We start from the raw sequence: 15,688 nt of genomic DNA on the forward strand, positions 1-15,688 counted from the left end.
TGAATATATTTATGCTCATGTAAAACTGAAAAATTGTGCTCTACACTGGAAATTGGCACAACATTGTAAGCTGACTATAACTCAATAAAAAAAATTATCTTTAAATCTCTTTGCAACAATTTGGAGGGTATTATGCTTAGTGAAGTAAGTCAGCCAAAGACAAATATCGTATGATACCACTTATATGTGGAGAATAAAAACTCAAACAAACTAGTGAATATAACAAAAAAAGATTATAAATCATCTAATTATATACAAGACACTTAAGGTTTTATTTATTTCTTTTTTTACATTTCACATTGTTAACCCCCAAATAAGTTACAAAAACTTACCTTGCTTATGCACTGACACTGCTCTTTATTAGCATCAATCTTTTTCCTTTCCCCACTAGCTCTTTCCTTTATCTTTTCAAATACGCTTGTTCTTAAAAACTCCTCTCACTGTCATGCTACACAAGCAAACTGCTATCCTATTTTTTTGTTCTTTCTTTCGTAGGTAAACTCCTCAGTTATACAGTTTATCTTAACAGTTTATCAGACTCCACTTTCTTATCACCGGTGTCCTTTTCCCAATGTCTCAACTTCAGTCAGTATTATCATTTGCCTCCCAGTTCTCCATATTTAAAAAGCTGGCACAGATGGTGCTGGTGAAAATGATAATGCTGTGGGCAGTAGCTTATACCACGCCCCTCCAACAGCGGTGTGATATTTTTCAAATACTTTTCATGATATGACATTACTATCTCTGGCTTCTCCCCCACTGTATCTCATATCTAGCCTATTAGCCAATCCTTTCATTTTTTTTTTTTCTGTTTTAGTCACCAGTCCCCAAGCAGCTTACACTGTAGGTCCAAACGTTATGAGTAATGCTGAGTACTCCCTGAGTACTCCCCAGTGTACCTCTCAGTCCTACTCCTCTCTGTGGTACTCGAGTGCACAGAGCTTTCACTTTTCTTCCGAGAGCTCCATCTTTCCTGCATCACAGTAGTTAGTTCTTACCCACTTGTTAGTTAACGGATTATTTCTGAGGGTCTTCTCTGCAGGCTTTACATTTGACAAATTCTCTACAAAAATGTGATTAAATTATTACAAGAGATGATTTCAAAGAAACTTAATATTCTGTGCTACTCTTAAGACAAACAAAGAAAACACAATTTTTTTTTAGAACGAAAAATCAGCCCAACTGCCTGGGACTTGATGTTTTCTATTGTTTAAAAATAGCAACCAAGAAAACTGAATTCCCCATCACCAATATCAAATAAAATACTGTTTATGTTGCACTTGATAAAGTTAGCTATGTGCAAGAAAGAATGAAAGCATCTTTGTTAAAAATGTGAAACATACTACGTAAAAGTCAACAATGCTCTTCATTTCGTTCAGAAGTATTGACCGTTACCTCAATAACCAAAAATGCCAAAGGACAACAACTGAAATACTATGTAAATTTAAATCACCTGTTGTTTTGGGGGAATACTTGCCATCCCTGAACAATTTAAAGTTCAGCAGCTATCAGACGCAAAGGTTTGAAACTTCAGATCCTTCAGGGATAATGCCCCAAAGATCCAATTATATCAAACTTTAGAAAACTGAGACAGAGAGTGAACCACAGTTCCTCCAAAAATGATTTCAAAGAACTCGTAAAAACTAAGTTATCTATTTCTCCCTGTCCACCTGAGCTATAGCAAGATTCTTTTTCCTTGAATGATTACAGTTGTAGAATATTTAACAACATAGAGAGAAAAGATATCCATAGAATTCTAAGACACATATTTTTTCATCTGTGAAACTACTCCCTAGTTTTCAGAGATTAAAGGGAAAAGGTTTACTCCTGAAGTCACTTGTCCCAACAAGTGATCAAAAATTTTACTCAATATGCACATGTTGAAAGGACCTTAAAGCAACAGACACACCCAGCACCCACATCTTGGTTTCTAAACACAGTTCTCAATTAAAAGGAAACGTGGCTCCTTGAAGAAATGGCTGATGCCAAAGCCAGAACAGGAAAAGGACAAGATTAGCTTGGAGTACCTTACTGCTCTAGAATGGAAGGAAGCATGCAAAGAATGAAAGGGTATTTCAAAAGGCTATGGATGCCCACTGGATGGGGCTCCCGTTAGTCAGGTTGGCGACAAATTATTTTGCACATCAAAATAAAGAATGGTAAAAAAAAAAAAACGGATTATAATCCATAGAATGAAATACGAATACATGAATTCTAATCATAGGTAATATGTGACAGTAGGTAAATGTTAAGTATCACAGTTGCACAGGTAAAAGTTGGATGAGACGATATTTACACAATGTCTAAGTATCTTGCCACAAATTATTTATTAACTTCAGAAACAAGACAATTATGGCTTTATAGAGATAACCACTCTAACATCCACGTGCCTTCTGACATGATGCACTGAGGACACAGCATCACTTCTGATCGAGCTTAAAAAAAAAATCCATAACCTAAATCTAATCATGAGGGAAAACTAGATAAAATTAAATTGAGGGATATTCTGCAAAATAACCAGCCTATAGGTTTCAAAAAAGTCAAGGTCAGGAAACAGAAAAAAGTAAAGGCAATGCATGACCTAGCACTGAATATTAGACCAGGAATAACTAAGGTCTAAAGGACATTATTAGGACAATAGACAAAATTGGAACGTGGGCTGTGGATTGGATAATAACATGGTATCAGAGTTAAATGTCCTGATCGTCACAGGTGCACTGTGGTTATGTAAGAGAATGTCCTTGTTGTTAAATACTTAAGTATTTAGTGTTAAAGGGGCAACTTACCCTCCAACTTACCCTTAAACAGTTTATTTAAAAACATGTTTTTTAAAAGTTCACTCTGGAGGGGCTCGCCCTGCGCGTCGCCCCTCCACGCCTCACCAGGACAACGTGGGGAACGGGAGGAGGGGCGTGGGGACCTGCTGGGCCTCCCAGCCTCAGAGGCGTCTCCAAGTCCGGGGTGGCGGGGAGGCCGGGGGTCTCAGGACCAGGTCCCCAATGCCCACAGCCCGCCTAGAGAGCGCACAGCAAAACTGCATCCCCTTCCCCACCGGGTCCGTGGACCGCGCAGGTGCAGCCGGCCGCGGTCCCCGGGCGCGGGGACTGTGTGTGGCACGCGTCCCGCAGCCCTGGCGCCCTGGCCCTGCGCCCAGGCCTCGGCTCCTCACCTTACGGCTCCAGCTCCGAGGCGGCTCTCGGGTCCGGGCTGGTCCAGACACGGCGGGACGGCACGCAGGCTGCTGTGCGGCCTGGGCGCCCTCGAGGCCGAGGCCGCGGCGGTCACGCGCCCACGGAGACCGCGCAGGCGAAGTTCATCCACAAGCAGACCTCCCCTAAACCGCAGTACGGAGGGTTCCTCCACGGTGTCAGGGACATTGTTCCGGACCAAGGGCTGAAAGAGACCTACCGGGCCCTCCACGTCCCACCACGCCATGCGCTTCTTCGGCAGGACCCTCTTGCGCAACTGGTACCGTGGGTCCAACGCCAAGGAGCCCCTGCAACCGCTGATCACGGGGCGTTCGCGCTCTCGCGATGGCAGCCAGTGCCTCCGGGGACGCTGCTTCGCACCCGGTCGGAGTAAGTTGTCAGGAGTAGCCACCAATAACATCATAAACGGGTTTTATGCCAGATTAAGTAGGTTAAATTTAAGTCTGTGGACAAGGCATAATTTATGACCACAGTCAAGATACAGAATAGAATATTCCCAGCACCTAAGAAGTTCACTTGTGCTCGTTTGCAGTCAGTTATATCCCTTGACCTAATACCTGAAACTGCTGATCTGATTTCTGTCACTACAGTTTAGCCTTTTCTAGAATTTCATATAAATAGAATCGTATAATGTACAGTCTTGTCACTTAGCAAAATGTCTGCATATATTGGTCATTTCTTTTTATTGGGTATTCCATTATATCGGTCTATCACAACAGTTTATTCACTAGTTGAGAGACATTTGGATTGTTTTCAGTTTTGAACTGCTATGATTAATTTTGCTTTCACTTACAAGTTTTTGTGCAAACGTATCTTTTTGTTTGTCTTGGGTAAATACCCTGAGGTAAAATTTCTGGACCATAATACAAATATATGCTTGACTTCATATGATATACCAAACTGTTCCTTAAAGGTGCTGTATCTTTTGAAATTGCATTAACAGCATATGACAATTCTGTTGTTCTGCATCTGTGCCAAAGCTTGGTATTGAAAATCTTTTTTATTTTATTCATTTTAATGGGTATTTAGTCATATCTTGTGCTTTGTTTTGCTGGAAAACACAATTTATTAACACATTTTAACAAATAGTATATATAGAAAATAACCAACACATATTATTATCTATAACTTAACAAATATTCTAAAATGCCCCAACCAGTTCCAACGGATTGTCTTTTTTTTTTTTTAAATTCTTACTAAGATGTAATCCATATGCCATACAGTTGCCCCACTTAAAGTTTAAAATTGAATGTTTTTAGTGTATTCACTAAGCTAGCTAAGCATGTGTTAGTGGTAACTACTAATCTGATCTCTTTTTCTGTGACTTTGTTTTTGAAGTATAAACGGCCTACAACACTATGTTAGTTCCTGATGCATAACATAATGATTTGATAGTTCTATACATTACAAAATGATCACCAGGATAAGTCTAGTTACTGTCTGTCACCATACAAAAATTTTGGGAGGTGGGAAAATTGAATGAAGGTAGCCAAAAGGCAAAAACTTCCACTTATAAATAAGTACAAAGGATATAAAGTACATGATAAATATAGTTAATAATACTGTTATATATGAAAATTGTTAAGAATAAATCCTAAGAGTGCTCATCACAAGGAAAATTTTTTTCTCTTTTTCTTTTCTTTTGTATCTGTGTAAGATGATGGATATTCACTAAACTTATTGTAGAAATAATTTGTGATGTGTGTAAGGCAAGTCATTATGCTGTACACCTTAAACATTGCCTCCATGTCAATTATATGGCAAGAGCTGAAAGGAAAAAAATGCTACACACACAAAAAAATCCTGCAAACAGTAAGAATTTTACTTCTTCCTTCTCAATTTGGATTCCTTTTCTTTCTTTTTCTTGTGTGATTGCTATGGCTGAAACTTCCAATACTATGTTGAATAAAAATGGTGAGAGTGGGCATCCTTGTCTTGCTCCTGATCTTAGAGGAAATGCTTTCAGCTTTTTTACCATCGAGCGTGATGTTAGCTGTGGGCTTATCATATATGAACTATTATGTTGAGTTTCCCTCTGTACCCACTTTGTGGAGAGTTTTTATCATAAATGAATGTTGAATTTTATCAGAAGCTTTTTCTGAATCTATTGTGATGATAATATGGTCTTTATTCTTCAGTTTGTTAATGTGGTGTATCACATTGATTGATTTGTGGATAGTGAACCATCCTTACAACCCTGGTCAAGGTTACATCCATAAACCCTACTTGACCATGGTATATACTACTTTTAACGTATTGTTGGATTCAGTTTGCTAATATTTTGTTGAGGCTTTCTGCATCTGGCTCATGAGTGATATTGGTCCTTTTTTTGTGATATCTTTGTCTGGTTTTGGTATCAGGATGATGCTGGCCTCATAGAATGAGCTTGAAAGCACTCTTTCCTCTATAATTTTTTAGAATAATTTGAGGATAGGTGTTACCTTTTCTCTAAATGTTTGATAGAATTCGCCTGTGAAGCCATCTGGTCCTGGACTTTTTTGTTCCTTGGGATTTTTTTGCCTGTAACTCCCAGACACTCAAGCCAACAATTTCTGCTTAGAAGTAGTTCCAAATATGGCAAGCAGTGGGGCCTTTTTGGTCTTTAAAGTGTAACTAGGCAATGCATTGGAAGTGGAACTATTTTCCCAGAGAACCAGTAAAAATTAATGCACTACTTCAAAGAACTTATCATGCAGCTTTTATTTATCACTTAATATCTTCTTGGGTAGGGGAAAGATTTTCCTTTCAACACTATCACATGCTTAGCTAGCTTAGTACATATTGCAGAAGATTCTATGAAGACTTTGCATATAAAATACAAAAATCTGTTACATATACATCCATTTAACAACAGTCTGTACATTACAATGAGTGCCAGTGTCAAAATAAGTCCCTGTACGTAACAAGCAGCATGAATATATTGTGGCAGCAGCAGATAGAAACTTCCCCCAACAGACAGTGTTCACACAGTGCAGTTGCTACAAGAGCACAGACCAACACGGTCATATCTGTTTTCTTTTCTTGTTAGTGAATACACACATAAAAGATGGAAGGGGAAAGCAAAGGGGATCTGGTGGCAGTTTTATTGTGCAGGACACTGTATTACAGGCAGACACACTGGCAACTGTAAGTTGGATACAAACATCAATTAAAGAAACCGCTGCTCTTTATCACCAAAAAGACAATTTTATACTTTGTTTTGATTTCCAATTGCCCAATTTCAGGTAACTCCTTTTCACATATCGATAAATTTGCAAAGATATATCTAGCGCACTAATTCCAGGAATAAGGAATTCAGTAGACTCTCTAAATCAGTTGCTTATATGACAGCAGCACTGAATATTCCTAGGGAAAAAAAATAACAATAAAAATTTGTTTCAGATAGCTTTGGAAAATAAAGGCCAAAGATATAAATGTACATGGGTCCTTTTGCCATCCGTTCACTAATATCAACATTCCACAGTTACAAACTCTCAGTTATGAACTCTTTTAAAGAAATACGTGTGCACACGCACACCAAACACAAGCTGCTTTGGGAGACCATGATTAACGTTACCAGTTGTGCAAGTGACTTGGCTGGTCAAGATGAAGGCATTAAGTATAAAACTTAGAAACGTGCTTAGAAAACTAAAACAAATTCATTCAGCAGCACTCAGCACTATGGTTCAAGCATCTTAGCACCTCTCTCAGCACCATGGGAAATTCCCAGTATTGAATAACAAAAAGTTTAAAAAGCGGAAGGTCTGATGAGGTTTTGAACTTGATATGGGTCAAGAGTATAATTCTTGCCCTTATACTCTTCCTTTCTGAAAATACCTGACCTGCATCACATTCTCGCCTAGGAGCAGGGTCCTAGGTTCTGTAGATGAAAGTCAGAGGGCACTTAGTGGAGGGGGAAGTACTGACCTGGAGAATACCAAGTCCTATGAGGACGTAAGCTTTCTGAAAAACATGCAGAGTTGACTCCTTTCCCCAAGCAAACACCCTTCTCAAGTGGAAGTTCATGATATTATACTTAAAATTCATGAGGCTACTAAAATTCACAATTATATTTCGTATCAGCTAAGAGGATGTTTTGATTAATAAACACTGAAATTTTCACTTGTAAACCCCTTTTCCAACCAGAAGCAACCCCAGAACAGAGCACATACAGTTACGTTTAGGTACTATCTCTGGCAGTGTTTTTCAAACCATAAATAGCAACCCACTTATGGGTCAGGAAATGAATTTAGTGGGTCTGAAGAACATTCAAAACAGTGGTGGGGAGTGGTGGGGCTCAGGGATCAAAGCATACCACACATAGTATGTATCACTTCACAAAGCATTTTATTTCAATTCCAGATTTTATATTCATTCCCTCTCTCTCTCTCTCTCTTTCTCACACAGACACACACACACACACAAACACACACAAACGCATACATACTGCGTCACGATGTAAAAAGTTATTTCTACTATGGGTCACAGTCAAGAAAATTTTAAACACTTTGGTTACTAGAGACCACCTAAAATAATAAACTTGGAGTTTTCATCCTGATATCAATGTCAGTAAGGGGTCAGTATTGACTGTACACCAACTTCATGCTTCGAATCCAGTGTGAGCTAGAGAGTTCTCAGTTTACCTTAATATTAAATACTTAGGTTAAACTTGTGTTTTCCCCTTATCCTGCACCTTTAGGCAGGGGCATGAGCAGTGTAAGGAAAGCAGGAAACCCAAGCTGCAATTATCTACTGTGAATGGTGTCGTGTTATCCCCAGATGTCTAATTAAAATGCTTTCCTTTCTATCCCATAGTCATACTGTTAGCATAAATGGTGGGTAGAAAGTTTTAATTTGTCTTTACAGTTTTTGAGATTAGAAATGATCTAAACCAAAGCAGTCATGACTTCATTGTTGGTTTGGGTTTTGCAAAATACACAACCACAGATACAGACAGAATGAACAATCTTGTCCTAATCTATGTTCATCTGCTTGTAAAAGGAAGACGATTAGAATTGTTAACATGGAGACCAAACTTCCCCTCTCAACCTGTAAAGCTGGTAAATAATCATTTTTTAAAAATCAGTCATCTAAACAAATAACAAGACAACGTTCAAGCTTCTGAATTGCAGGAGTCCAACAGTGCTCATGTAATGGGTCAGTTGAGGTCTGGTGCAAGGACTGTTGCACCGTCTCATCTTGGGGGTTTCTCAGGTGGGCCAGGGTTAGCACCGACTGGGTAGGTCATCAGACACGCAGCTTCCAGCCTTGGCACAGGCCTCGGAAAGGAAGCCTCATCATCTCAGCCTATCTCCTCAGGTGTAAAGGAGGGAGTTAAACTAGGTGACTTACAGAGCCCCTTCCTGAAATAACTTTCATTTGGGTGCAGTTCTAAGATTTTTATGCAGCTCGCTCTGCAACTTTGTCTGTTCCTTTAACAACAAGCTTTAATTCTTTCAACAGCTATTTCTGTCAGTTTCACATACAACCACCTCTCAAATATCCAAGGTTCCATTTAGCTCATTCAGCCCAGATACTTTTAAAACGCCAAGTAAAATAAAGCTAATAAGGAACAAAATTTAAGGCATTTTTTTTTATTTCAGCCAAGGAATGATGCATGCTACAGATTAATCTTTACTTTTCCCCACTTGGTTTTTCGAAGAATACCTCCTTTTCAACCCCCAATGAACATGGCACTTGTCTGTTTTTTTCCCTTCTGATTTATTCCAGGTTCTCAAGTGTCTTCTTCAGTAACGATGCTTTCTCCTGCAGCTCAGGTCTGCTGTCTGTCTCCATGGTTGCTAAAGACTCGATCAGGAGCACTCTGCACTCGGATGTCAAACTTCCCCACTGTTTAGATTCTGAGTGGAAAGAGAGAGAAGAATCCTTACAGGACAAGCAAGCAGAAACCCCAAAGTGTTCTTTCTGCTTTTCCTCCACGTACCCTCTCCCCAGAATAAATGCAAAAGCAAACTCTTGGTAACAGTTCTGTATATAATGATCACAGGTTTAACACGGGTTACTGACCATAAGCCGAGGGCCTACCAGGGACTTCTGTCCTCTGTCCCTGGGACTGGCGGGACAACCAGAACAAAGAGGCTGAAGCAAAGCGGGAAGCTGGAGGTCCCGCGGCAGGGCACGCGGCAACAGAAGAGCACCTCAGCAACACAGAAAACCTCCGTGCGCGGTAAAAAAAAAAAAGTCTTCAACAAATCTCCTAAGTGTGCAGATGGTCTGAACCGATGACACTTTATGACTCCTTTCTTTAAGAAAAGCACCGGAGAACTACACACATACTCAAAATTTTAGAAACTCAAAGTATATCAGATCCTAAATCTTGTTTATGAGGTTCTGATACTTTCTGGTGATGTGGTTTCAAGCAAGTTACATCACCATTTAGCCTCGTTTTCCTCATCTAGAAAATATTCATGCATATCTGGCAATCTGTGAGAATTCAGAGATATGTACAAGTGCCCAGCTCTTTTATTTCAACAGGGAAAAAAGGGATTATGCGGTGTGCAGTGTTACTGTTTCTAAAAGGCCTGCTTATGGAGCCCTGAGAGAGGGGCTGTGATTGTGAAGCAAAGACAGAGACAGAAGCAGCGGCAGCAAGGACACAGGGCTCGAGAGAAAACGGTTCCGTCTTCCCTGCTCTTAACCTGGGGGATAAAACAGTAAAAAGGAGGGAAAAGAAAAAAGAAAAGAAGCTGCCTTTTGAAATCCTTGACAGATTCATCACTAGAGAAAATGCTGTCTTCTTTTACCATTGATACAACAGACCATTGGATGAAATCTGTTTCTTAATAAGGTTAAAAAAAAAAAGGAAATAGAAAAAAAGGATTAAGAAAATTGCTATCAAATTTGAAGACTCGGGTAGATAACTGTTAAATGTTTTCCCAGCTCCACTTTTCAGTGCATCATGCTCTTTATTTACATGTGTACCGTAAGCTCTACAAATGCCACTGTCAACCGCGTGCTGTGATCAACCAAGATTAACTCAAGACACACGGTGGAAACCAAAACTTTATTATTTTGACATAAATACAGCTTAACAATGCATTGAAAGTGTATGAAATAAAAGAGTAAAATTTAACACTTAATAAAACTGGAAGGTTTTAGCTATGCATGTTTCCACTTCCAAGTACAAGTGTGTGAATTTGTACTTTAGAGTATATGCTTAAAAGACAAAAACAGAAAATTAAAAAATTCCTAAAACATAGGCCATCAAGTATCCGGGCCTTCTGGTCCTCCAATCAGAACTATCGAGAACTCACCTTCAAGTTTTTTAAGCAGCAATTCTATCACAGATAAAGCTTCTGTTCTCACAGATGAGTAGGTCTTATTTTCTAAGAAGAAAATCATATAATTCACATTATTTGTTTTATATGCCTTACAAATAGAACTTCCAGGATTAAGTTAGTGTTCCCAAAAGAAAGACGTTTGTAAATTATAAATTCAGGGAAAGATACGTCTGTTCTTAAGTAAGCTTCCCCTAGCGAGTTGCCATCAAACACTTGAAATGTGTTACATGTCCATGTTCCTTACTTTAAAACACACAAAACCTGTCAGCCAACGATACCAATCTCTACAACAAATGGCAATATTTAGAAGTTGGAAATCAAGAGACACTATCACAAACACATAGTCGTCTTCAAGGATACCTGAGAAAGGTCTTTACGTTTGCATGAGCTCTTCATTTTATCAAAGAACATTACACAACCGAGAGGTGAGGCCAACTAAGGGACACCTGGCTGAGACCCTGCAAAGACTAGTTTCTTAGCTGCCAGCTCCTTTATCCAAAAAGCACGCTGTCACCTCCAAGAACTGCAGCTGAAATATGCTTCTTTGGTGTCTACTTTAGACATAGCACCGAGTTCACAGTGTAACTGTCTACCAAAAAAATTAACACACAACCAAACCCGAGACAAAGAAAGCACAAGATGAGCTTGTAACAACCTATTATGCCACAAAGTACACAAGTGCTTAAAAGAATGATGGTGAGCTGGCACCAGGACACAGGAGTCAGCCTGAAGGGGCTCCCAGTGCCTCAATCTGTGACAATACGAGCAATAAATTAATTAAGGAAAATAATGATAAACCGATGGGGAAATAAAGGAATCCGTGAATCACTATGGATGACAGATAAATAGAGTTGGGGGGGGTCCTTGCTGATGAGAGGATGCCATCTGTAAATGGGAAACGTGGAAGGCGTGCCAGAGCTGGAAAACCGTCTTAGTAAAAGTCGTTCAGGGAAACCCATCAGTGCTAAGTCTAGAGAAGACCATCTGAGGAGCAGTCTATCCGCCTTCTCCCAGACTGCTTAGCAGACACCGTTCTCAAGAGGAGAGGTTATCTGAACGGTCTTAAAGTGTGTTCCCACAGGCTGCTTAGCAGACAGAAGGGGGAAAAACAGCAACTATACGGCAGAGAAAGCTGAGGAGTACCGTGACCCGGTAATCAGAATTAGCATCGCCAGTGAGGGCAGGTGGACACTGTGTGCCTCCCGATGTGAGGGGCCACAGCATCACTAACGGGGCCCCCCAGCTGGGAACTCGTCACCTGGATCTAATCACGAGGAAACACCAGGCAAACACCAAATGAGAAACATTCTAGTTTGGGGGGCGGCGGGGAAGAGGGCAGGGCTTGTCTTCAGCATTGTCAGTGTCATGTAAGACAGAGAAAGGCTGAGGAAACGGAGACCAGACATATGACACCTGAATTCACTGAGTGACTCTGGACTAGATTCCTTGATGGAGGGTGGAGGGGAGGGAAAAATGATATAAAGAACATTCCCGAGTCAACTGGAAACCCAGAATAGGAACGGTTACACATACTGCCTCGGTGTGGCACTATCTGAGGTTGGTGACTGTACCATGGTCACGCGGAAGGAGGCACACTGACGACTTCAGGAGGAAAGGGGCCTGTCGTAAACAGTACACTTCCAAATGCTTCAGGAAGAAGTATGTATATGAAGTGCAAATAATAAAGTAAATGGGCAAAATGCTAACAGGTGACTTTGGGTAAAGCATACATAAGTATTATATGTACTATTATTATAAGTTTGAAATGATTTCCAAATACAAATTAAAAAAAAATACTTATCACAAAGGTTTTTCTGATCTAGGTGTTAAAATCCTAAATTAACTGTTCCAGATTAATACGTTCCAGTCTGGGGACACGTATCGAGTACATTAAATACGAAGGGTCAGTAGTTGGTCCATAAATTCAGTTCCTAGCACAAGGCAGGGAATACTTGAAGCTTAACTCCTTGAGCTTTAAAATTAAAACTCCTTACCAATGTCAGCTCAGCACTCACCTAAAGAATATGTGATTGATTTACAAGTTTCAAGGAGAATTTCAGCCAAAGCCTCAGGGTCTGCATGTTCTTCTTCTAAAAGCATTAATCTGTACAAATCAGAAAGCAAGACACAAACGCTAGTTATTAAGAAACATTCCAAAACCTTTCCGGCACAAACAACTTGGCTGTATATATTACTTTATGATGTCACTTTAGCTTTTAGTTTTAAAATTTAAAATAATTCCACTGATTATATATAAAGTGCTAAGGACAGGGGAAGGGGAAATAAATGACTGAACTATGACGCAAATTACCCCTGAAAAAAGGCATTCATTGACTGCAGGACCCCTAGTTGCACTTTCCACGTGCTGAGTTTTAGCCGTTCACACATCAGTTTGCACAGTTCCTGACGATAACAACCTGGAAGAGAGAAAGAAGGGGGCAGCGCAGGACAGAGCGAGTGAGGGGAAGACAGAGACACAGGGAGAGGCAGGGACAGAGAGGGTCAGACGGACAGGGACAGAGAGGGAGAGAGGGAAAAATAAAACAACAAATGCCTTTAGTTACTGCCACGAGATCTCAAAAACACTTTAGCGTGACTTTATACCCAATTCCCACAAGTTTCTCTGATCAGAAACACCCCCCCAACCTATGTAACTCCACAAATGTTCATTTTCAAGGCAAAAGCCCTCTCTAAGGAACTGACACAGAATCTTAACCACACTCCCTTTTCCCTGTAAAAACCCTGAATGACGGCCAAAGAAAGCAGACCCTGGAGGCCGGGCCTCCTCTCTGGAACCCACAAGCCTCTGCACGTTGTAGGCTTGGCATGAGTCAGCAGTGCTTTCTCCCAAACCGGTTGTGCTAACTGCACTTGTTATTATAATTATATACTTAAAATTATGCTAACTGATGAAACAGGAGTATAAAACTCAACAAAGCAATTATTTTTTTAAATGCTGTAGAGTTTAGTCCAGTTCACAAACGTAAAGATGGATGGGGGTAAAAGTCTAGAATTCTACACTTGAACTGCTTCATAAAGAGACCGTAATTTCTTTCTCCACTAAAAAGAAACAAAACCAGGAGCTGGAGATGATACACGATGAGTGAGATGTATACGAGAGGCCAATGTGGAACAAATTCTCAGAGGCCTGGGCCCGCCCCCTTGACAACCGGCAAACGCGTGTATTTCTGTTCCTTAGACTAAAACTGCTTCGTATATGTGTCATCTTTTTACAGAATTCCCTACTTGAACTTTTTCTACCTATCAGGCAAAAAGTAGTAGTCCTAATAAAGTCAAGTAAGTAGGCTTCCACTGCAGTTCATAAAACAACACCAAGAAGTAAGACCACTGACGAATCTGGATCTGTTGGAAAACCCTTCCCCGACAGAGCAAATATACTTTTTGAAGTTCACACAAAAAAAGGCAAGGCTCAGAAGCAATCTTAAGTCTGACTTTAGATACATCCAATCACAGACAGCCCACGATATTTTTCATAACATTCAAGAATGTTAAGCTGCTCGGGAGGACGCACTGCAGGAACCAACAGGAGGCAGACTTAAAAGCAGCACTGTCTCAAGTTTAAGGCTCTATCACGGGACTCCTGCTAACTATAGCCTCGCCTGCTGGTAAAGGTTTACTATTTATTTACTTAATTCTTTGGAAAGACACATTCAATTCTGAAAATCTCTCCAAAAGTTATGATTTTTCCCAGTGAAACAGAGATTTCATTTGCTTCTTGAAGATTTGGTGACTAGGCCATTAATTTTGAGATGAAGAGACCCCACTACTCAGTTCTGTGGACCCCTCAGGATGCAGTATCACACTTACAGTCAAACTATCTAAAATGCATCATGATTGTTCGGGGCTGAACCGTGTCCCACAGATTCACACATTAAAGTCCGAGCGCCTCTGAATGTGACTGTGCTGGGAGACAGGGTTTTTAGAGAGATCATTAGGGTGGGCCCTCGTCCAACGTGACTGGTGTCCTCGCAAGAACATATGAGGACACAGAGACACAGACGGCCGTTTACAGGCCAAGGAGACAAGTCTCAGAAGAAACCAACCCTGCTGATACCTTGATCTCGGACTCTGAGTCTCCAGAACCGAGAGAACATACATTTCTGTCGTGGAAGCCCCCCAGTCTGCGTGCTCTGTCACGGCAGCCCTGGCCAACTGCCACCACAGACAACGAGGTGACCCGCCAGCGCAGGAGCACAGTTTACCCTGGGGAACTCTCACTGTGCATCCATCATAGGTGCCTATAACTCGTCACACGGACACCCTGGCTCTCACAGGGACCCCTGGTTACAGCGCTTCTCCGCGCAGGGCCCGCTGCTTACGCTGGGTCTCCGCGCTCCGGGGCCAGGCTTTGCCCAGGCTCTCGAAGGCGCCCAGCACAGACTCCAGCTGGAGCTCCTTTTCCTTCTCATTCTCGTCTTCGTTTTTGTTTGTCCGGACTCCAGTGCTTTCGGGTGAGTTCTAGGACGTGTCAAGGAAAAGGAAAGCAAATTTTAATCTTTTTTTTTCTAAGTTATAGGTATATTATTAAAACAATCAGGGGACCAGAGCAGGAGATGTTAACCAGGAAGTGAATGCTGAATTCTCTACCAGGAGTTCTCCTACTTGTTAAAAGAATTTGTGACAGGAATACTACATCTCTCCAGTAAGTTTGGGAAATCCTCTAAAGGAACCTGAAAGCAAAGGTGAAAAAAATACCACATATAGAGTATTTTGAGCACAACATAAAAAGACTTGCAGTAGAACAGAATCATAGAATTAAAGAAGGAAGAACTCGGTGATGATCTAAATCCAAACTCCCTGTCTGGGTTTTGTTTGTTTGTTTTTTTGGCGGGTGGGTAATTAGATCTATCTGTTTATTTTAGTGGAGGTACTGGGGATTGAACCTAAGACCCTGTGCATGCTAAGCAGGCACTCTGCCACTGAGCTGTACCCTCCACCTCCAAACTCCTTCTTAATAAGACATGGAAAGAGGTTGAGAAGTGACTTGTCCTGCTTGCTGGTGACATAATCCATTTAAAATACAGGTCTCCCAAATTTATACACTATCATTACGTATATAAGAAATATATAAACAGCTTTTTTACTAAAAGAAAACAACTTCAAATTAGCAGCAACACAACAAATAGAGTAAGAATGCGATTTAAAATATTTTGTGTTTCACCAAGAACTAAAAATAAA

General features: G+C 40.6%; 1 protein-coding gene and 1 long non-coding RNA gene across 6 annotated transcripts in view; both read right to left on the minus strand.

The window, feature by feature from the left end:
* The window catches only part of LOC140696128 (uncharacterized), a 47,907-nt gene extending 44,579 nt beyond the window's left edge, over positions 1-3,328 (minus strand). The window contains exon 1 of the long non-coding RNA XR_012072187.1: positions 3,170-3,328. This is a non-coding gene — a long non-coding RNA (uncharacterized lncRNA). The remainder of the gene's footprint in view (positions 1-3,169) is intronic.
* Positions 3,329-8,722: 5,394 nt separating this feature from the next.
* The window catches only part of ECPAS (Ecm29 proteasome adaptor and scaffold), an 88,365-nt gene continuing 81,399 nt past the window's right edge, over positions 8,723-15,688 (minus strand). For all 5 annotated transcript variants that reach the window (XM_072959908.1, XM_072959906.1, XM_072959904.1 and 2 more), the window contains 5 exons: positions 14,830-14,968; positions 12,801-12,906; positions 12,505-12,593; positions 10,463-10,534; positions 8,723-9,049 (listed from right to left, as the gene is read on the minus strand). In XM_072959908.1, the coding sequence (XP_072816009.1) occupies positions 8,910-9,049; positions 10,463-10,534; positions 12,505-12,593; positions 12,801-12,906; positions 14,830-14,968 (546 nt within the window). In that variant the 3' untranslated portion in view covers positions 8,723-8,909. The remainder of the gene's footprint in view (positions 9,050-10,462; positions 10,535-12,504; positions 12,594-12,800; positions 12,907-14,829; positions 14,969-15,688) is intronic.

This window comes from Vicugna pacos, chromosome 4 (genome assembly GCF_048564905.1).
Source record: "Vicugna pacos chromosome 4, VicPac4, whole genome shotgun sequence".
In the NCBI taxonomy this organism is placed as follows: domain Eukaryota; kingdom Metazoa; phylum Chordata; class Mammalia; order Artiodactyla; family Camelidae; genus Vicugna; species Vicugna pacos.